The 22,309-nt window shown below is 39.5% G+C and overlaps 1 protein-coding gene, 1 long non-coding RNA gene and 1 pseudogene across 2 annotated transcripts in view; all 3 read right to left on the reverse strand.

The window, feature by feature from the left end:
* Nucleotides 1-11,088, reverse strand: part of RBM25 (RNA binding motif protein 25) — a 73,705-nt gene extending 62,617 nt beyond the window's left edge. The window contains exons 1-3 of the mRNA XM_019640296.1: nucleotides 10,891-11,088; nucleotides 3,269-3,385; nucleotides 3,039-3,159 (exon numbers count right to left, since the gene is read on the reverse strand). Of these exons, the coding sequence (XP_019495841.1) occupies nucleotides 3,039-3,159; nucleotides 3,269-3,310 (163 nt within the window). The 5' untranslated portion in view covers nucleotides 3,311-3,385; nucleotides 10,891-11,088. The remainder of the gene's footprint in view (nucleotides 1-3,038; nucleotides 3,160-3,268; nucleotides 3,386-10,890) is intronic.
* A 5,164-nt stretch (nucleotides 11,089-16,252) lies between these two features.
* The window catches only part of LOC109381555 (uncharacterized), an 8,894-nt gene continuing 2,837 nt past the window's right edge, over nucleotides 16,253-22,309 (reverse strand). Inside the window, exon 3 of the long non-coding RNA XR_002123771.1 lies at nucleotides 16,253-16,287. This is a non-coding gene — a long non-coding RNA (uncharacterized LOC109381555). The remainder of the gene's footprint in view (nucleotides 16,288-22,309) is intronic.
* LOC109381554 (60S ribosomal protein L23a pseudogene) lies at nucleotides 20,820-21,293 on the reverse strand (annotated as a pseudogene).

Here is a 22,309-nt window from a genome sequence, read left to right on the forward strand (position 1 = left end):
TGGTTGAGTTGGCTTGGGACACCAGCTCTGAGCAGCAGGGCCCCAGTTCAGATCCCACATGCAGGCCAGTGATGCTGCGCCCTCTATGGCTAAGAGGGTGAACAACAGCTTCACCTGGAGCTGGGCTGCTGTGAGTCGCCGCCAACAGCGTAGGCTGCAGCCCCTGCTGCAGTGAGCTGCCGTGAGCTAGTGAGTGGCCATCCAATGGCTGGTGAGTGACTGCCTCACCCGGGAAGAGTGCAATGATAATACCAACATGGGCCAGTAAAGCAATGTCCTCCACAACTAGACTGAAGAACAAAAGGACACCAACTTGTCTGTTCCCCTTCCCAGATTCCATAACACTGTTCCTCTACCCCAATTCCCCAATTAAAAATCTTTAAAAAGAAAAAGAAAAAATTTGTCAGTGGGATATCTACTATTGATATCTAATTTCTCTTTTCAACTACACTGTTTACTAATCAATAGTTGCTGTATTGATAGTTCTTGTGTACATAACTATTGAAGAAATCTTACCATTTGAGAACTAAGGAAAAGGTTGCAACAAGGGCAAAACTATTGAAAGATTTATCTACTTTTCCAATACAAATTTTAAAATGTGTCTAAATATATCTCAAAAAGTTCTGAAATTGCTCGAGTTCAAATTTAGCATGGGTTTAAGATAATTTTCCACCTAAGATAATTGTCCACCTAAGACAATGGTGGATAATTCTTAAACATTTAACACTACCCATTTATTTTCCAATATAAGTTATGTAAAATAACCTCACAGTTTTCTAAAAGATAAAAATCAAGATTGTTAAAAATAAGCCTACAGAAGATTGTACAAAAATAAAGAAAAACAACAGGATAGGCTTCAGAATCAATTTAGGTTCAATTCCTAGTTCTATCACTTTTAGTAGTTATGTAACCTTGGGTAGGCTCTTTAATCTCAGCTTCAATTCTGGTGAGAGAATTATTTCTTCAGTGTGCCTGTGAGAATATCAGTATCTGATATCATTTATGTGAGGCACTTAAATACAATGGATGCTCAAAACTACTATAATTAATAAAATCGTATCTAAAATTTTCACTTTTAAGTTTGCAAAACAAAAAACAATACTCCTCAGGTAAACTATCTATTAAAGAAAACATTTGGAAAATCATTTAAATTTTTTTCCTTTTTAAAAGTTAGTAAAAGTTTAATTGTTCTGTTTCTTACCTCAACATGAAATGTAGAGTTCACATTAACAAACATTCCTATTCATTATAAAGATCTATATATGCTAAAGTGAAAAATAGCAAAGTGAACAAGTGAACAGTGTATTACTAGCTGAGTTTTTCAAAAACAGATGTGGGGAAAGAGCAAATATTGGGTTGTCAGAAAAGTCATGATGCATTTTTGCCAACAAAAAACATAGACAAAATACATCATGACTTTTCTGACAACCCAATATAAGCAAACATGGGGATATGCATACCATCTTTGAAGAGTTACTAGAAACTGATAAGAAAGGCTATCTTTGGAGAAAGGAACTATCAGGAACTACGGGGAGGGGGGAACTTCCTTTTTCTATATACATGCATTACTTTTTTTTTTTTTTTAGTTGAGCCATCCTGCCACCTGTTGGCAGCTCAGTGGCAGCTCAGCTCGGGCCAGGACTTGAACGGCGTTTCTCAGAGCTCACACTCTTTACTGAGCTCTTAACCAACCAACTGAGCCACTTGGCCAGCCCCGAGAGCTTTTAGATAGATACTACTATCTTTTGGAGGGCAAATGATTTTCTTTTTTTTTTTTTTAAAGATTTTTTTAATTGGTGCGTTGGGTGAGGGGAACAGTGCTAGGGAATGGGGGGAAGGGGAAGAAACAAGTTGCTGTCCTTTTGTTCTTCAGTCTAGTTGTGGAGGACGTTGCTTCACTGGCCCACGTTGGTATTGTCATTGCGCTCTTCCCGGGTGAGGCAGATCGGTCGCCAGCCTCTGGGTGGCTGCTTATGGTAGGTCATACCAGCTGCCGGCCACACACGATAGCTTATGTCAGCCCACTGCAGCAGGGACTGCAGCCTACGCCGTCACCGGTGACACATGGTAGCCCAGCTCTAGGTCGAGCTGTTGTTCACCATCTTAGCTGTAGCAGGCAGTGTCACTAGCCCTCAGGTCCGAACCAGGGCCCTGCTGCTCAGAGCTGGCGTCCCAAACCAGCTCTTAACCAGTGCGCCACTCGGCCAGCCCCAAATGATTTTCTATGAAGTGTTATCAACCCAATTAAAATATAAAAATAGCTGTACTACCACCCATAAACCAAAGGAAAATCTTCTCTAAGGCAAATGAATGGTAATTATGTACCTCAAGATAATGGTTCTCAAATGTGTGTTTTCTCTTAACTATGGTTAAATGGGTGCCTAGGAATCACCTGTGAACTTGTTAAAAATAAAGATTCCTGAGTCCCAGTTTCTGAGAATCTGATTCAGTGGGTTGGGGTGGGGATTAAAATTTTTTTTTTACCTCATAGAACTTTGGGAGGAGGAAGGCTTTAAATAGTGATTTGGAAAGCTTTATATACTGTCGAGTATAGATAAGTAAAGGCAGAATAGTATATATAGGATGCTACTATATATCTATGTTAAAAGGAAAAAATAAAAAACAATGGATAAAAGAATGTATACTTCTAGAGGCTTATAACATGCATTAAAAATATCTTGAAGGATAAAGAAACTAATCATCTGGCTTTGTTTCCCTCTTTCAGTAACAGGTTGGTAACAAGTTATATAGGAATGTGATAAAAATTTTTTCACTGTATATGCCTTTTGATTTTTTTGAGCCTTATCAATGTATTACCTATTTTTTAAATAAAAAAAAAATTTTTTTGAACTTCCCAAATGAGTTTGATACTCAGTCAGATATGAAAACTACTGCCACAGGAAAATGAAACATCACATTTCCAGAATGATGCTAACGGACAGCTTTGCTATGAACAGTCACATATCCATCACCTTCCTAAAGTTAATACTACAAAGACAAAAGTATGAATAAAACAACAACAGTATTACCAAACTTACCTGGAGGTACAGGTGGAGGAAAGCCAGGAAACTGGGGGGGTGGGATCCCTGGTGGGAGTGCTGGGATTCCCATGGGAGGGCGATTCAAATGAGGGGGGAAAGACATTCTTACTGCAGCACTCTAAAAAAAGAAATGGCAAATCATTTTATTTGAAAACTTTACAATTCGATATGCCTGGTTTGTTGCCCTTCATTTTTAGAGTATCTGCAAAATTCTAAAGTTTTCTTACCCAAAGGAGTTGGCAAAGACCCTCTTTTCTCTCTCTGTCCATTGAGAATTTTTAAAACTTAGATCTTTTCTAAAATAAGTTCCCAAAATGTACACGATCTAAGTTCAGGATAGACTCCTACAATCATATGGGAATACATATAAAGGAAGAAAAAAATTTTGAGGTTCAGTTAATATCCAAAACTTAAATACCAAACATCAATGAATCTTTAAACCAAACTCAGCATCCACAGGAAGGTATCTAACAGTTATTTTTAAAAAGTGTTCTGATACATTCATTTTTAAATCTATATCAGCACCTTTCTGAAAACTAATTTACAAAGTTACACAGTATTTACTGATTGAATGTTGTTGATTCAGTTCCTCAAGTACCAATGATTGTCTCAGTGAACTACAAACCTGAGGAAGGAAAACTTGCTGACATCGGGTCACACAGTAACCATTCAAATACAAAGACAACATAAAATTTGTAACAATAAAGAAAAAAGTCATAATTTTTCATAAACGGAAAAACAAACCCCTTAACCATTCTTGAATGAAATTCAATTAATGAATGAATGAATGAAATTCAAGAATCACATGCTAGCATTTGATTTTTAAAACACAAGAACACACTGAACTGTTTCATCTGGTTTGTAATACTACTACTTAAAAGAAACTTGTTTACTTTTAGATAAATGAATGTAAGTATTTAACACTTTTCCTCCCCCCACAAATTTATTCAGCTGTCCACATCTATTGGAAAAAGTAGAAAAACAATGTTAGGATGTCCTAGGTGGATTCCATGCATCAATTTTAAAAAGCAGCCAAAATAAGTGGGCTGGTATCATAAGCAGTGATTTGATCAACAGGAGATATTTCTGTTGGACCCTAGGAAAAATTCCCTCACCCGTGCTCTATAACTGAAGTTTAGAGTTGTTAGAAGATTTTTAAAAATGTTTGTCTCAAAAAAAAAAAGTTTGTCTCTACTTTTTCTTTTATACATTATTTTACTCACCCTTCAGAAGAGAGAGGATAAAAAGGGCATGTCTTCCACTTCCTCGCCCCCTAATCCCAACAGTTTGGTATATATCGTTGTATTCTTCTAAACATCTCTCTATACACAAACTAATATATAATTATTTGTGTTTTTCTGCAAACAGTATAATCATACTATATTGTTATGTGCATTTCTCCCTCCTTATTAACATATCTTTATGTCAGTTTAAAAAGTTCTTTTCCGTTCTATATAAGGCAGCAAACTATTATAATATATACAATAATTATTCAACCAACATTGATGGTTGGCTCCAAATTTTACCTCTTACAAATAATGCTTAACATGAAAACTGAATATGTAACTCTATGCACCTCTGCAAGTAATTGTATAATACAGATTAGTACTATATGTATCCACACTCTACCTCCAAAACTAGTGTACAAATTTATTCCCGCCACCAGTATATGGTTATGCCCTTTCCTCATATCCTCACCATTGCTAGAGTAAATCAGTGTTTAAATTATAAAAATCTAGTAGGTAAAAAATACTCGTTTCAGTTTGCATTTCTCTAATCACTAATGATGTTGAGTATTTTTTTACCTGTTTATTAGACATTTTTTTAAAACAAAAAGAATGTCCTTTGTGTTCACAGCTGTTCTTCTGAATTAAGTTAGAGTAATAAAATATTCTATAAAATCTAAACTTCAATTTCAGAAAACACAATACACTTAAAATATTTAGACAGCTTTATAAGTAAAATAAATTCCTAAGATGATTTCACATACTTAGGAAATAAGGTACTGGAAATACTTTAAAATAGTAAGTAGGTATCAGTATAAATTAAAAATGGAAAATGCAACTAACTTAAGATTGTAAATGTGTTATATTTTTAAATAATCCTTTTGTAATACTTTTTGCCCCAAAATAAAACGAATATTCTAAAAGGAAGGGGACAGGAGTCTATCTCCTTTTAAAATAGAGAGGGCTACTGTCCTACTTACAGAAGCTCTTGTATTATAATACTCTATCTCAGCACTTTCTTAGGAGGGCAGTTGGTATTAATACCTGTTGAATAAATGAACGAATCAGTAAACAAATCAACTCTTGAGAACCTCATTAAACAATCTCCCATTAAGCCAGGTACTATGTTAGCAATGACCCAGAGCCTAACTTCACAACGGTTATAAAGACTGGGATATGGATTCATCTTTAGAATCACTTTTCCTCAAGTATAAATTATTTTTTTAAACCCTCTGTTTTTGGTATTTAAACAGTATTTCATGGTTTTTAAATGTATAATTCAAATAAATAAATAAATAAATAAATAAATAAATAAATAACTGTATAATTCATTCTGTAAAGAGTTAACCAGATATGTTTAACTTAGTTTATGCCAATATACCCATTCCATTCACTTCTAATTTTTCTTTTATAATTCTTTATAAGTTTTTCTTTTTTACTTTGTACTGTTCAAAACTTGCTTATTCATAGGCTGAACTTCAAAAGTGAAGGTTATCTTAATAAGATAATGTCCTTTATGAAAATTCAGAAAACAAACATTTTTGGTGATCTCTTGATACTTATATTTACTTTAAACATCCTAAAATGAGAATATCAACCACTTATTTAAAGTTTTATATATTTTAACATGTGAAAATGATTACCACAAGCAAGCTTATCAGATTTTACATAGTTGATAAACTGTAATACTCTTATAATCAATTGTATAAATATTTAAAGCTGTTAGGGTACTTTGTAGAATGAAGTTGGGAAGCAAGCTAGGGAGTGCTTCATTTTAAATACAGTGATCCGGCCTCACCAAGGTGGCATCTGAACAAAGACTTGAAAAAGGCTGAGGTAGGAAGCCCCATTCATATCTGGGGGGAAACAGCTTTCCAAGCAAAGAAAAACAGAAAACACAAAGAGCACAAGGTGGGCATGGCGTGTTGGGGTAGGAAAGCAAGGCCAACAGCTGGAACACAGCATGGGAGGAAAGTCCCAGTATTAGTTGGGGTGGGAGTTCAGAGACTTGCAGGACTTTGTAAAACACTGTTAAAAGTTTTGGTTTTTACTGAGTAAGATGGAAAACATTTGAAGGTTTTTTATTTGACTCACATTTTAACAGTGTTACTGGCCACTTTGTTAAGAAGACTGGAGAACAAGGGCAGAAGCAGAAGACTACTACAATAATCCAGACAAGAGAGGATGGCCTGAAACAGGTGGCAGTGGTGAAGTGGTAAGTTTTGTTAAGGTTCTGGATATACTATGAAGGTAGCCAACTGCTGAGGGATTGGGTGTGGAGTTTAAGAAAAAGATGCAGAGGTTATTTTTATTAGCACTGAAATTACTTAAGCAGCATTAAAAAATACTTAAATAGTAGTGCTTCACTTTTAGAAGGTAAAAGCATTTTACCTGCTAAGTATGACACTTTAATGGCCCAAAATAACAAAAACAAGCACCTATGAATGAAGTGTGGCAATGGTCATATAGGTTTATGCATTTGTCAAAATTTGCTGAATAAAATGGGTGTATTTTATTGTAAAATATATGTCAATAAATTTGCCCCCCCCAAAAAAACCAAACTTCTAAGTAAGATTTCTCTCTACCACTCAAATCATTCTTTTTTCACTTTGTTTCTCTTTATTCTTTTAAACCACTTTTTCCTGCACTCCTGAGAATACCATTACTGCTTATAACCATTCTTCCATTGCAGATTTATCCTGATAGAAACAAAATATTTTACCAGGGATAGATTCAGAGACTAACACTATCAGGACATTGTGTGCCAAATGTGCGAAATGGCAAGAGGCAAATGAACCACTAGATTCTCCTCAGCAAACGCTCATATACAACTTACTCAATAAATATATAGCTCCAATTATGTGCCAGGTTATTTTCTAAGTATTATTTTTATTAGTTCTGAAAGATAAATTTTAAGTTATTATATAGTTATATAGCCAGTCCAGTGGCTCCGATTGAATACAAATGATTATTAGTGTATCATGCACTGTCTCCTGCTCTTATATAATAATAAGCCTGCAAGGTACAATGGACTGACATAGCTCCCCCAGCCTAAGCAAAAAAGCCTTTCATAACATCATTTCTCAAACTGAATTTACACAGAGCTGGAGTCTTCATAAACTATTCCTAGGAAAAGGTGTTCATGTCCAAAGAATAGGAAATGCTTAATTAACAAAAAGTGTCTTTTACAGGACGTATGAAAATACTCGTGTTTTAAGTCTCCAAAAAAGGAGCTGATCTTTTTCTGAGATTTCCACTTTGCTGTTTTACATTTTCAATGATTAAAAAGCAATACTATTACAGAGAAAAATTAGTGATAGTCTGCAGTTGGGGTGGGAACAGGGAGTGACTTGCAAGAGAGATCCTTTTGTGGTAATGGTTGCACAACTCTGAACATTAACTAAAAATCATTGAATTGTACATTTACATATCTGAATTTTATGTCAGTTACACTTTAATAAAAAAAGCAACACCAATTCAGGACAATTTCAGGCAAAATTCAATTAAACCTGTAGATTAGATAATACTGTATCAATATTAATTTCCTGACTGATCATTGTGCTGAAAAATAAGAATATCCTTGTTTTTAAGAAATACACATTTAGGAGTTAAAGAATACCACATCTGCAAGTTACTAGCAAAACATTTCAGAAGAAAACTATGGATTAAAAGAGGATAAAAGAAATGTTAACATTTGGGTAACCAGGGTGAAAAGTATTTGAGAATTCTTTGTACTATTCTTTTTTAAAGTTTGAAGTTATGGCAAAATAAAAAGTTGAAAAAAAAGCAATATCAGTAATTCTAGGGCCGGCCGAGCAGCGCGTTGGTTAAGAGCTGGCTTGGGACACCAGAGGGCCCAGGTTCGGATCCCACATATGAGGGCCAGTGACACTGCCCTCCACAGCTAAGATGCTGAACAACAGCTCAACCTGGAGCTGGGCTGCCGTGAGTCACCGGAGACAGCGACGGCATAGGCTGCAGCCCCTGCTGCAGTGGATTGCCATGGGCTTCCATGTGTAGCCAGCAGCCACCGTGAGCGGCCGTCCAGAAGCCAACGAATGGCCTGCCTCGCCGGGGAAGAGCGCAATGATGGTGCCAACTTGGGCCAGTGAAGCAACGTCCTCCACAACTAGACTGAAGAACGAAAGGACAGCAACTTGTCTGTTCCCTTTCCCCCAATTCCCCAGCGCTGTTCCCATCCCCCAATTAAAATCTTAAAAAAAAATAATAATTCTAGTTAGTGGAAATATCATGTTTTTTATTTTCAAAATTTTTAAAAGTAGGAAAAAACCTATTCAAAACCTCTAAAGGATCAGAATTCTTATGAATGGCAGTGGTAGTGCCAGAAGACTAGATTAAAAAAATACACAGAATGTTTTTGTAAGAACTTAAAAGATTCAATAATTACTTTTGCTTCTAAATTTTTCCCTAAATCGTGTATAAATGAGAAAAGCATATAGCTAATTTGTCTATGGACAAAAAAGTAACTTGAAAATCCCAAACTCATATTAGGTTTGAAGTACTAATAGTTACCCAATGTTAAAATGGACTTATTTTAAAAATATATTTAGAAATCTTAGATACAGATACAGATACAGATATATAGACATAGACATACATATATATTCATGGGATGTAAAGTGCAGCATAGGAAATATAATCAATGGTACTGTCACATCTATATATGATGTCAGAGGAGTATAAGACTTGGGGGTTATCACTTTGTGAGGGGTGTAAATGTCTAATCATTATATTGTTTTGTACACCTAAAACTAGTATTAAAAACTTAAATTAAATTAGAAAATAAAAATATATTTAGAGCCTTAGTGCAAGTGGGATACAGATAGCAAACCACAAAATAAAATTAGTTAAAACTATCATTAATATATGGTGCCTATATGCAACAATGGGACAATAAAACATTTTCTTCCTAAAAGTACTGATACCCTACCAAAAAAAAAAAAAAACCCTCCCTGAAGACCAAAAAAGGAAATTTGGTAACCTTAAGAAGATGAATTATTTAATAAAAATAGCACTTTATTTACTTTTGTTTACAAAAGGCTTCAACTTACATTATGTCATTTAACCTCCCAAATTATCTGGTGTAGCTATATTATTCCCCTTTAACAGAAGAAGTTAGTGTCCAAGGGAACACAACAAGTGGGTGGAGACTCCAAGGTCCCCACTATCCTGAAATTACCAATACAAAGGTTGTTTTCACTGTATCACAATGCCTCTTTCTAGTAATAACATACCAATGAGAAATTTATTAAGGGTTAACTTTGACTTTAAAAGTCTGTTCAGAGGACACTGAAAGAAATATTGGAATCAGTGTTAGGCTCTTGTGTACGTCACTGAAATTTCTTAACAAATATCTGTTAATGTGAACTAAAAAGCACTACATTACTCGGGTATTGCACTAAGGCTTTTACATACCTTTTTCTCAATTCCCAATCCCAATAGCCTATGAAGTGGATACTATTATAACCTTTATTTTACAAGTGAAGAAAACAAAGGCTTTAAGAAAAGTTAAATTGGTTAGACTAGTAGAGTATCTACTTGAATCATGAGGAACTGACGACCAACTGAAAGCCTTTCTAGGCTTCTGAATGTTTTCGGAAACATTCTTTTAAAAACTAAAGCCCCCAAGACAACATAGAAGTGATTTCTACACTACCGCCAGCTACCTAATTCACAGTACTTCACACTACAGCCGTCTGGTACAAGGAGACGTCCAGCCTCTTCCCTCCTTTTGGTCTGCTCCACTCTGCCCAGTATCAAAATGGCTTTTCCATGGCAACAGAAATCCGTATTACATAACTTCAAAATAATCTTCATACTCCTAGACCTATTTCGAAAAACGTATTTAAAAAGTGGTACTGGAGACCAACGATGGGTGAGAAAGAACACATGTTAACGTGGAGCGTGGTCATTGCCTAGAATGAATGGAGATATAGTTTACTGCAACCTCCAGTGGAGGAAGGGGCAGGACCTCAATACTCACCACAATCTTAGAAAAACAAACCAGTAGGGTGCGGGAGGGGGGAGGGGGGGGAGTGGGCATTAGCTAAATTCAGGGGTGGGGGAGTCCAGTCAGGGGCGGGCTCTAGATGACCAAAGAGGAAGGGAAAGAAATCCGTTGGTGGCCAGCACCTCTCTAAAAAGGGTGGGTACTGGCTGGCTTCTAGGCACAGCCTAGGCCGAGCGAGTCCTAGGCCCGGAAAACCTACCACATAACACAGGGCTCGGTTTAGAAAGGGGCCTCAGAGAAGGGCTCCCCAGGGGCAGACCTGTCGTTTTGTGGCAAACATGGAGCCCAGAAGGAGCCGAGGCGATTCACTGTGGCGGACCACGAAAGGAAAAGGGAAAGTGGGCGACAAAGCAAGGAGGAAAGCCCTGGCAGTAGGTCCGGCCTCCACGGTGTCCTGCTGGGCCCACTGGTTTCTGAGGCCTTAAAGAAGTGAAGAAACCCAACCCTCGTGGCCGTCCCCTTCCCCACCCAGCGCCCCTTTTTACCCCCATCCCACCCCGGCCCTTTCGGAGCCTCCCCGACTTTCCTTCCTCCCCTAGCTGAGGTACCAGGTTCCCGGTTGCCACACGCTGGTTCAGGGGGGTGAACTCACTCGCCGCCGAGGAAACGGTATTGTCTTCGCGGTCTTCTGGGCTCCAGGTTACGAGTGGGCTGCACCGGTTCGAGGTTTCTGCGCGCCGCTCGCCAGGAGACCGGTTCCGAAGCGACAACTCGCACAGGCCGCAACGCAAACACCGCCGCGCTGCGCGGGGAGCTTCTGGAGGTCTTCCTCTTGCCCGGCGTGCACTGCGGCTGGGGGAGTGGAGAGAACCATAGAGAAGAACGCATATAGACAGTCTTCACTGTTGGCTCTGATTCACCACGCCCCGGCGAGTAACCATAGAGAAGAACGGCCTATTGCGGACTAGAAAGGCTCGAGCTGTAAATTACGACCCACCCTGCCATTTTTGATTGGAGCTGATTGAATCTTGTGACTACGCGACGCCATCTTGAGGTCAAGGTTCCGGCCGGACACGGCGCGAGGGATGTTACAGGATTTCTCACTTTTTGTAATTTGTGTGTCGGGGATTAGAGCCTTGCTCTGTGGTTCAATGAGGTTCGATAGGCTGATAACTGGGCCCCACCCAGCACCTCAGTAGAAACCCCAAGGGCTGATCTTTCCCTAGAAAACAACTACTCTTGATACCAAGAGAACTGGCTTTTTTTTTTTCTTTTTTTTTTAAAGTGCACACACACAAAAGCTTATGCGCACTGGTAGGGCCAGAGAGGTAGTTAAATATCTAAAATACCTAAGCTGACCGGTAAAAATATTTAACATACCTTTCATTCTGTAATGTAAACATGCTAAAAAAAAACCGCTCGTAATAGATACGAGCTAATCGCGAATGATTAGATTATTCGATTTACGGACTTGATGGTCAATATCTATTTACAGACCTTTGTTTCCCAACTGCTTGCTTCTCAGAAGGCTTATAATTTATTCAATATAAAATTATTGTCTCCCTAAGTGACTGGTGTTGAGCTAAGTGCTGGGAGTAGGAAAGGTAAATGGGAGTGAGAGTAAATTACTGTCCTAGTGGAGCTGCAAACAACAATGAATTCTGACTATATAAAATTCTGAACATTATATAAAATTGAAACATAACCTACACACTCCCTATCTGCGCTTTCTATTTAATTTTACTCTATAGCTGGAATCCCCATCTACTGTACTATTTTATTTATTTTATGCTCTGCCCCACTACAATGTAAACTTAAGGGATGCAGAGATTGTACACTGCTATATCCTCAGTGCCTAGAACAATGCCTAGTGCGTAGTAAGTGCTCAATAAATTTTTGTTGAATGAAAGAAATGATTACATATGCTGAGTACCAACAACATAAAATGCAGTGGGAGATCAATTGGAAAGGCGATATCATTACTACCATCTGTAAAATTTACATCCATCAGTATTGCTACTTGCTAAATTTCCTTACCCATTGAGGGCTACTAATACCTACTCCCCAGAGCTACTGCAAGGACTCAATTAACTAATGTATGGGAAAGTACTTTGTTTAGTAAAGTGCTAGACAAATGCTAATTACCTTTTTTTGCAAATGAAAAGAGCAATTTGTGCCTTATTTTTAACCACCACAAGAATAAACAAAGAAATCCTTTCAGGTTACTCTGTATCCCTTTGTATCGTTAGAAACTGTACACTAATTCATGCATTCCTTATTTAGTAAAATAAAACCTTAAGGAGAGAGAAGTTGTCTCAAGCATCAGTTTGCTAACTTTCCTATAGTAAACATTTGTTGTTTATGTTGCTCTAACATCCATTCCCTTCTGTGGTAATGGCGCTCCACATTTCTTAAATCGTCCTTCCATTACTCCAGATATTTGTAGTTTGAGTAGAAAGTCGCAACCCTAGTCAGACACCTTAGGACACAGAGATATACTTATAACCCAATCAAAGCCTGGTGGGTTAGCCCTTATATTGTACCAGGCACTATTTTAAGCATCTTGCAAATATCAGCAACTTTAATCCTCAGAGCAACCCACCTATGTAGGAACTATTGTTACACAGATGAAGAAACTAAGAAAGGTTTGCAGAGGTTAAACAACTTGCCTAAGGTTATACAAACAGTAAGTGATGGAGCTAGTGTGGTTACTGAGTCCATGCTCTCAACCATTACACTATGCTGGTTTATTCTATCAGGAATAATGCTAAGAAGAAGAAAAAAGATGGGTGCAGGGAGGGCTATCTTTTTCACTTAAATATGGGGGAAGATAAGCTTGGAGCTAGTTGTGATAAGAATAAAATCATCACATGTATATAGCTAGGTGGGTACTGGACTAATCAGGGGAATCACTAAATAATGTGTCTAATCACTATGCAGTACACCTGAAACTAATATAATATTGAATGTTAACTGTGATTGAAAAATAAATAAATAAAACCATCACAGGAGAAAGCAGAGCTAGAAGAAGGTGAAAGATTTTTTATATCACTTGAGAACATGGATTCAGCCATTCATGAAGCCGGATATGCTTCTAGGCATCTCAGTATATAAGCCAAAAAATTCCTTTTCTTAAATCAGTTAGAACTAAGTTTTCCATCTGTTAAACAGAAACAACCCTAAATGATACACCTGCATATACTTGCAGAAAACAGGCCAAGCCATTCGCTTGCAATGCCAGTCAACCTCTTCCTAAGGAGTTTTTCCTCACAGGCCCTTGCTTAGGAAAGCGGCTATAGATAATTAACTTGGATATTGGTAGGCATATTATATACATTATGACCCTATTCCTATGGTCACATCTGACCCAACTGGTCAGCAGCATATCATGTAACCTGTGAGAAAAACATTGTTTAGCTGGACCAAACAGATCCTCTCAAGAATTTAAACTGGATATGTGGATAAACTAGATAGTAAAGCCAATGAATTGATAGCAAAAGAAAAATGCAGTGATAGGTGATAGAGTAGGTGAATCATGTCAAAAACAGAAGGTCACTAGATTAGGCATCTCTGTGGCCTGGATTGGGAAAGGAAATTATTCAAATTCTCTCTCGACAAGGCACCCAAGCTGTCATCAGAACTGCTGGAGCTATGGGGGTATCCTGATGAAGATCTAGTGTCCCAGAGGCCCAGCCATGTCGCTTTAGTTCCAGCGTCATCATCCAGGGCATAGACCACTGTATGATAATCATCTGTTTCTCACATAGTCTCCCTACTGGACATTAAGTTCCTTCAAGAAAGGGACATGGTTTATTCACCTGTAAATGCCCAAGCTAGACACATAATATTCACAAAATTGATATTTGATTTTTAAAAATCACAGCATATCTTTAAAGCATAGCAAAATAATTTTAAACAGCCAGATACCAATCAGTTTTTCTCAACATCTCTGTCTAGAGCTCCAATTTAGGCTACTTTGTCATCAAGATTCAAACTTTATGTGAATTAAAACTGCTCCCGGCTTCACCCACATCGGCCTGGCTGCTCTCGGCTAGGATCTGCTCTGCCTGGGGCGGAGGTGGGAATTGGAGGAGGCCCCAGGCTGGGTGGGGACAGGCCCAGGCCTCGCTGGCAGGGCCTTCTGGGTGAGTGGAGGCAGTGAGGACTCAAGGCGCAGCTGGCTCTTGGAGTAGGGACGTCAGAATCGGGCGGCCCGGAGGGTCTTGGGCGCTCGGAATCCTCCCAATAATTGGTGCTAATGGCGTGTTGTATAGTCTTAACCCGACACATATGGTTTCATAACACAGTGGCTTAATTTCTTCCAAATGTACGTGGCCCTGAATGTGTTGCAGTTTGACATATGACCCCGCCCTGCTCCCTGGCCTGGGTCCGAGTTAGCCACTATTCGTGTGAGCTTCTGTTTATAAAGGGCGACGCGCACGCAACGTTTACACACCCAGGGAGACACACCTCAGAGCTGGGAGACGGGGGAGCATATTCCTGAAGAGGGCCGAGAGTCTGGGGGCTCGACTCACCTTCAGTCCCAGGCAGGAGTCCGCCCCCCACCCCAACCTCTCCCAGAGGCGCGACTGGGTTTCTCCGCCAAGCCGGTGTGGGGGAGGGGATCGCTCCTCGATTTCCTGTTTAAACCCTGACCCGTTGCCTGGGGATTGGGGGTAGAGAATCTGTTTTTATCAATTCTTAAAAATATAGTTCGACTGCATTCAAATAAAAAAAAAAAACAAAAAACTGCTCCCACTTGGCATGATTAAAATCTTTGTGTAATTATAGAAGATAGGTATATTTTTGTGCTTGACCTTCTAAAGTTATCAAAAACCAAGTAATATGGAGCGGGGGGAAAAAATGGGTGTAAAAAGGGGCAATTTTCCATAATAAAGTGATGAGTTAGACTATACTTTGGGCTGTAAAGAAGAGATACTCAAGTTAGCTTTAAAAAAATGGAAGGTTTGGGCAGGCCAAGTGGCATGTTGGTTAGGAGTTGGCTTGGGACCCCAGCTCTGAGCAGCCCCGGTTCGATCCCACATGAGAGCCAGTGATGCTGCGCCCTCTACAGCTAAGATGGTGAACAACAGCTCAACCTGGAGCTGGACTGCCATGAGTCACTGTTTCGTGAGCTGCCCTGAACCTCTGTGAATGGTCCAATGACCAGCAAGCAACTGATTCCCCAATGCTGTTCCCCTCCCCCAATTCCCCAATAAAATCTTTTTAAAAAAGGAAGGTTTGTTGAAATCTAATGACAGAAATGTACAAAGTATTGGTAGCAACACTTAATCTAGCCTGTGGATCTAGGGAAGTCTTCCAAGGAGGAAGTATTATTCTGAATTATGTTTTAACCAGGACTGCAGAGGGAGGACAAATATGAATAAAATATGAAAAATGCCCCCCTCCACTGTAATTGTAGAAATGCTGATACCATAGTGAGATGTCACACAAAGCCATTTCACTGGTAAAAATTAAGAAGTCTGATAATACAAAAATATAGAATAATAGGAACATATAGGCATTGCTGGCAGAAGTCTATATTGGTACAACTACTTTGGCATAACCTGAAAAATAAAGGATGTGCTTTCTCTATGATCCAGGAGTTTCACTCCTAATTTTATATAGAGAAGCCTTTGCCCATATGCACCAGGACACATGTTCAAGAATGTTCACGGCACCATTATTCATAAAAAAAAACAAAAGTACTTGAAACTACTCAAATGTCTGACAAAAAAATAGATATTTTCGGGCCGGCCGAGTGGCGCGATGGTTAAGAACTGGCTTGGGATGTCAGAGGGCCCCGGTTCAGATCCCACATATGAGGGCAAGTGACACTGCCCTCCACAGCTAAGATGCTGAACAACAGCTCAACCTGGAGCTGGGCTGCCGTGAGTCGCCGGCAACGGCATAGGCTGCAGCCCCTGTGGCAGTGGGTTGCCATGGGCTACCGTATGTAGCCAGCAGCCAGCGTGANTCTGCCTCGCCCAGGAAGAGCGCAATGATGGTGCCAACTTGGGCCAGTGAAGCAACGTCCTCCACAACTAGACTAAAGAACAAAATGACAGCAACTTGTCTGTTCCCCTTCCCCTAATTCCCCAGCACTGTTCCCATCCCCCAATTGCCCAATAAAAAAAAATCTTTAAAAAACAATAGATATTTTCAAGAAGTCATAATGAGCATTAGATAAAAATGGAATAAACTAGTTACACACGGGATGTTGAGTGAAAAAAGCAAGTCAGAAGTCTATGTATCATATACCATTATTATAAAGATATAAAGTTGGCATAAGTAATAACCTTTTGTTTAAGGAAACATGCATATATTGTAAAATTATATTTTTTAAAAACCAAAGAAATACTTTGAAAACTCAGGGTAGTGGTTACTTACCTCTTGGAGTTACTATTTCTCTTTTGGAGGGATCAAAGGTGATGAGGCTAGAAAAGAACATATATTTGTAGATAGCCTCAATGGTTTTGGTAATGTTATAGTTCATCAATTCAGTGGTGGGTTTACTGGTTTTCATTTTATTATTATGCTTCATAATTTACATATACTTTTACATTTACATATTTTTTTTTAATTGGGGAATTGGGGGAGGGGAACAGTGTTGGGGAATTGGGGAGGAGGACCAGTCAAGTTGTTGTTCTTCAATCTTAGTTGTGGAGGGCGCTAGTTGCCATCTGGCTGCCCATCGGCAGCTCCTGGCCTCTAAGCTCAAGGTGCTGTGTTATAATCTTAGTTACGGGTGGGCGTAGCCACCATCCCATGCGGGAGTCGAACTAGCAGCCTTGTTGTTAAGAGCACATGCTCTATCCACTGAGCCATCTGGGTGGCAGCTCAGCTCAAGGTGGCAAGTTCAGTTTTAGTTGCGAGCAGGCATAGCCTACCATTGAACAGGCAGTCTTATTGTTAGGATCACGTGCTCTCAACAGCTGAGTCATCCTGCCACCTGTTGGCAGCTCAGTGGCAGCTCAGCTCAGGAGCAGCATCACTGGCCCATGTGGGAATCGAACCAGCTGCCCTGTTGCTCAGAGCTGTGCTCTTAAGCTAACTCTTAACCAACTGAGCCACTCGGCCAGCCTGCATTACATATATTTTCAATGTGGCAAATATTACACATATTTTAAATTAAAAATAGATTATGCAGGGCCGGCCTAGTGGCGCGTTGGTTAAGAGCTGGGTTGGGACACCAGAGGGCCCCGGTTCGGATCCCACATATGAGGGCCAGTGACACTGCCCTCCACAGCTAAGATGCTGAACAACAGCTCAACCTGGAGCTGGGCTGCCGTGAGTCACCGGCGACGGCATAGGCTGCAGCCCCTGTGGCAGTGGGTTGCCATGGGCTACCGTGTGCAGCCTGCGTGAGCGGCCAGCAGCCTGAGCGGCCGTCCAGAAGCCGGCGACTGATCTGCCTCACCCAGGAAGAGCGCAATGATGGTGCCAACTTGGGCCAGTGAAGCAACATCCTCCACAACTAGACTGAAGAACAAAAGGACAGCAAATTGTCTGTTCCCCTTCCCCCAATTCCCCAATAAAAATCTTTTTAAAAAAATACATTATGCAACCACATCTATATATACTTACAAAAATGTATGATTTTATTTTGCTTTCAAAAATTTTACATAAATGGAATCAGAGTTATTCAACTTTCAATCATTCATAGGGCTTGGGATTTTTGTATGTTAAACTTGTACATAGAAAACTACCTCGTTTTAAAAGATGAAACGATGTCTACCTTTTTTCTAAGTCCAATGGACATTTGTCAGCCTTATCTTATTTTACTCCTGTAGCATTTAACACTTCTGACCACTACACTTTCACAAATCCTCTTCTTTGTCTTTTGTGTCCCACACTCTTCCTCCTACCACTCTGCTTCCTTCTTCTCAATCTCCTTAGGAGTGTACTCTTCTTATGCTCATGTCTTAAAATGTTGGTCTTCCTCAGGGTCCTATTGCAGGTTTTCCTCTTCTCTTACTCTAAGTGATTCCACAGCTGACTCATCTACTCTTAGGACTTCAACAACATCTATTCCCAGATGTGTATCTTGAGCCTAGATCACTTGTGTTCCCTTCTTTTATTGGCCAGCTACCTACCTAGAATATTCCCTGGGCACTTCAAACCCAACATGGGCAAAACTACACTCATTATTATCGCCCCTGTTTTTGAAGCAAAATTTACATGAAATCCATGATTTAAAACACTTTTAAGTGTACAATTCAGTGGCTTTTAGTATATTCACAATATTGTGCAACAATCACCACTAATTCCAGAACATTCCTCTAATAGGAATTCTGTACACATTGAGCAGTTACTTCATTACCCACTCCCCACAACCCCTGGCAACCACTAATTTGCCTATTCTGGGCACTGCCCATAAACTTAATCATAGACTATGTGGCCTTTTGTGTGTGGCTTCCTTTACTTAGCACGTTTTTATGGTTCATTCATTTTGTACCATGTGACAGTGCTTCACTCCTATGTATGACTGAAAAATATGAGGTCTGACAATTAAGTTCGCAAACCTGTTGCAACAATGTTGCTAACCTTTTTTCATATCAGAGGGATTATTCATTATGAATTTGTACTAACTGGACAGTTAACCAAGTTTATTATTTGGAAGCGCTGAAAAGGCTATGTGAAAAAGATGAAAACAACCTGAACTTTTCACCAACAATTCATGGCGCTTGCATCACGACAAAGCACCAGCTCACACGGCTCTGTCTGTGAGGGAGTTTTTACCTAGTAAATAAATAACTGTATTGGAAATACCCTCCCTACTCACCTGATCTGGCCCCCAATGACTTCTTTCTTTACCCGAAAATAAAGGAAATATTGAAAGGAAGACATTTTGATGATATTCAGGACATGAAGTGCAATACGAAGACAGCTCGGATGGCCATTCCAAAAAGACTTCCAAAATTGCTTTGAAGGGTGGACTAGGTGCTGGCATCAGTGCATAGCTTCTCAAGGGGAGGACTTCAAAGGTGACCAGAGTGATATTCAGCAATAAGGTACGTATGTAGCACTTTTTCTAGGATGAGTTCGAGAACTTACTTGTCAGACCTCATATGCTGTTGTATGAATATGCCACATTTCATTTATTCATTCATCAGTTAATAGAAATTGAGGTTGTTTGCACTGTGCATAATGGTACCATGTACATTTGAATACAAGTTTTTGTTTGATGATGTTTTCAATTCTCTTGGATATATTACTAGCAGTGAAATTGCAGGATTACACAGTAGCTCTATATTTAACTTTTTTTTTTTAAGATTTTTATTGGGGAATTGGAGAAGGGAACAGTGTTGGTAATTGGGGAAGGGGAACATCATGTTTTTCCATGACCCATCAGCTCCAAGTCAAATTGTTGTCCTTTAATCTTAGTTGTGGAGGGCACAAGTTCAGCTCTAAGTCCAGTCGCTGCTTTCAATCTAGTTGTGGGGCAGGGGGGCGGGGGGGTGTAGTCTACCATCCCATACAGGAGTCAAACCAGCAACCTTGTTGTTAAGAGCATGCATTCTCACCAGCTGAGCCCGTTGGCAGCTCAGCAGCAGCTCAGCTCGGGCGCAGCTCACTGGCCCATGTGGGAATTGAACCAAAAACCCTGTTGCTTAGAGCTTGAGCTCTTAACCAACTGTGCCACCTGGCCAGCCCAATATTAAGTTTTAAGAGTTCTTTATGTATCCTGAATATTAGACCCTTATCAGATATATGATTTGCAAATATTTTTTTTTCCATTCTGTGGGTTGTCTTTTGACTTTCTTCAGTGTCCTTTGACGTACAACTTTTCAATTTTGATGAGGTCCAATTTTTTCTTTGCTTGTGCTTTTGGTGTCATATTTAAGAAACTGTTAACCTAATCTAAGGTGTCTTAGTCTGTTCAGGCTGTTATAACAGAATACCACAGATTGGGTAATTTACAAACAGCAGAAATTTATTGCTCACAGTTCTGGAGGGTAGAAGTCCAAGGTCAGAGAGCCAGCATGGTCAGGTGAGGGCCCTCTTCCAAGTTGCAGACTTACTGTATCCTCACATAGTAGAAGGGGCTAGGGAGCTCTGTGGGATCCCATTCATGAGGGTTCTACCCTCATTATCCAATCATCTCTCAAAGGCCCCCACCTACTAATATCATCACCTTTGAGGTTTAGGATTTAAACATACGGCTTTTGGGGTGACAAACATTCAGACCTTAGCACATGGTCATGAGGATTTATACCTATATTTTTTCTAAAAGTTATATAGTTTTAGCTCTTACATTTGTATCTTAGTTTCGTTTGAGTTAATTTTTGTATATGTTGTAAAATAGTAGTCAAAATTCACTCTTTTGCATGTGGATATCGGTTATCCCAGCACCAGTTATTGAAAAGACTATTCTTTCCTCCATTGAACAGTCTTGAGACCCTTGTCAAAAATGACCATAAGTGCATGGGTTTAATTGTGGGCTCTCAATTCTATTCCCTTGATCTATATTTCTATCCAGACATCATACTGCTTTTGATCATTATGGCTTTATAATGTTTTTGGGGTTTTTTTACAGTGAAAAATTGTTATATTTAGAATTAGCCAGCTGGACTCAGTTTAGATGATCCCAATTTTGTTGGCAACATCCAAAGCATCATAGTCAGGAGCCAGAAGAACATATGCCTTCTTCTCTCCATCAGGCCTGATCAGGGTGTTGACCTTGGCCACGTCAATGTCATAGAGCCTCTTCACAGCCTGTTTGATCTGGTGTTTGTTGGCCTTGACATCCACAACGAAAACCAGTGTATTGTTGTCTTCTATCTTCTTCATGGCTGACTTGGTAGTTCGAGGGAACTTGGTGATGGCATAGTGGTCATGCTTGTTTCTCTTGGGGGCGCTCTTCCCAGGAGATCTGGGCTGCCTCAGAGCCGCAGTGTCTTGGGCCTTCAGAAGGTGGGTGACGTGCAGATCTTCTTTTTTTGTGGCTGTGGACGCCTTCAGCACTGCTTTCTTTGCCTTCAAAGGCTTTGCTTTGGCTTTGACTTTGGGAGGCGCAGGGGCTTTCTTCTTCGCTTTTGACGCCATCTTCATGAAAAACAAATGCAGTAATACGTCTTGAAATCAGAAAGTGTCAGACCTCCAACTTTGTTCTTTACAAGATTGTTACAATATTGCTACTCAGGGTCCCTTGGAATTCCACATAAATATTAAGATCAACTGTCCATTTCTACACACACATACACAAAAGCAGTTAAAATTTTGATAGAAAATTAATTAAATCTGTAGATCTGGGGAGTATTATAGTCATACAATATTGCCTTTCAATCCAAAAACACAGGATTTCTTTCCATTTACTTCTTTAATTTCTTTCAATAATGTTTAAAAATTTTTTTATTAAAGTATAGTTGACATACAATATGATATTAGGTTCAGGTGTACAACATAGTGATTCTACATTTATTTATGTGATCATGATAAGTCTAGTAACCATCTGTCACCATACGAAGTTTTTACAATAATATTGGCTGTTCCTTTTTTGTAATATGGCTGATAATATGTCTAACAGGTTATCCAACTGAAAACCATGAAATATATTGGTAAAATATTGGAGTCAACAAGAAGATAAGAAATTATCAGACCAAAATCTAGGTGAAGGCAGGATCCAGAGAATAAGTAAAACAATGACATCATTTTTTACTCTAGGGCTTGTACCTTAGTTGGCAACTGAAGATTAGTGTTTCTAGGCCTCATGGGGCAAATGGAACAGGAGACAAAGCCTTGTGGAAGGGGGAAGTCTAAAACTGGGACCTCAAAGGGCTACAGTTTCAGTGTAAGTGTGAATTACAAGTAAAGACACCCCCACCCAACTGACTGGAAAGAAAGTTGTCTTGAAGGGTGTGATTTCGGGGAGCTATAGAGGGGGCATTGGACCCATGAAGCAGTCCTCCCAGGGATATGTAACCCAAATATACATTTCCTGGTGGTTAAAAAATATCCCATTGGTTAAGAGCTCGCTCAAGAGTTGGAGCTCTGAGCAACAGCGGTTCGAGTCCAGCCCGAGCTGAGCAGCCGCTGAGCTGCCAACAGGTAGCAGGATGGCTCAGCTA

This window comes from Hipposideros armiger, unplaced genomic scaffold, assembly GCF_001890085.2.
Source record: "Hipposideros armiger isolate ML-2016 unplaced genomic scaffold, ASM189008v1 scaffold_49, whole genome shotgun sequence".
In the NCBI taxonomy this organism is placed as follows: domain Eukaryota; kingdom Metazoa; phylum Chordata; class Mammalia; order Chiroptera; family Hipposideridae; genus Hipposideros; species Hipposideros armiger.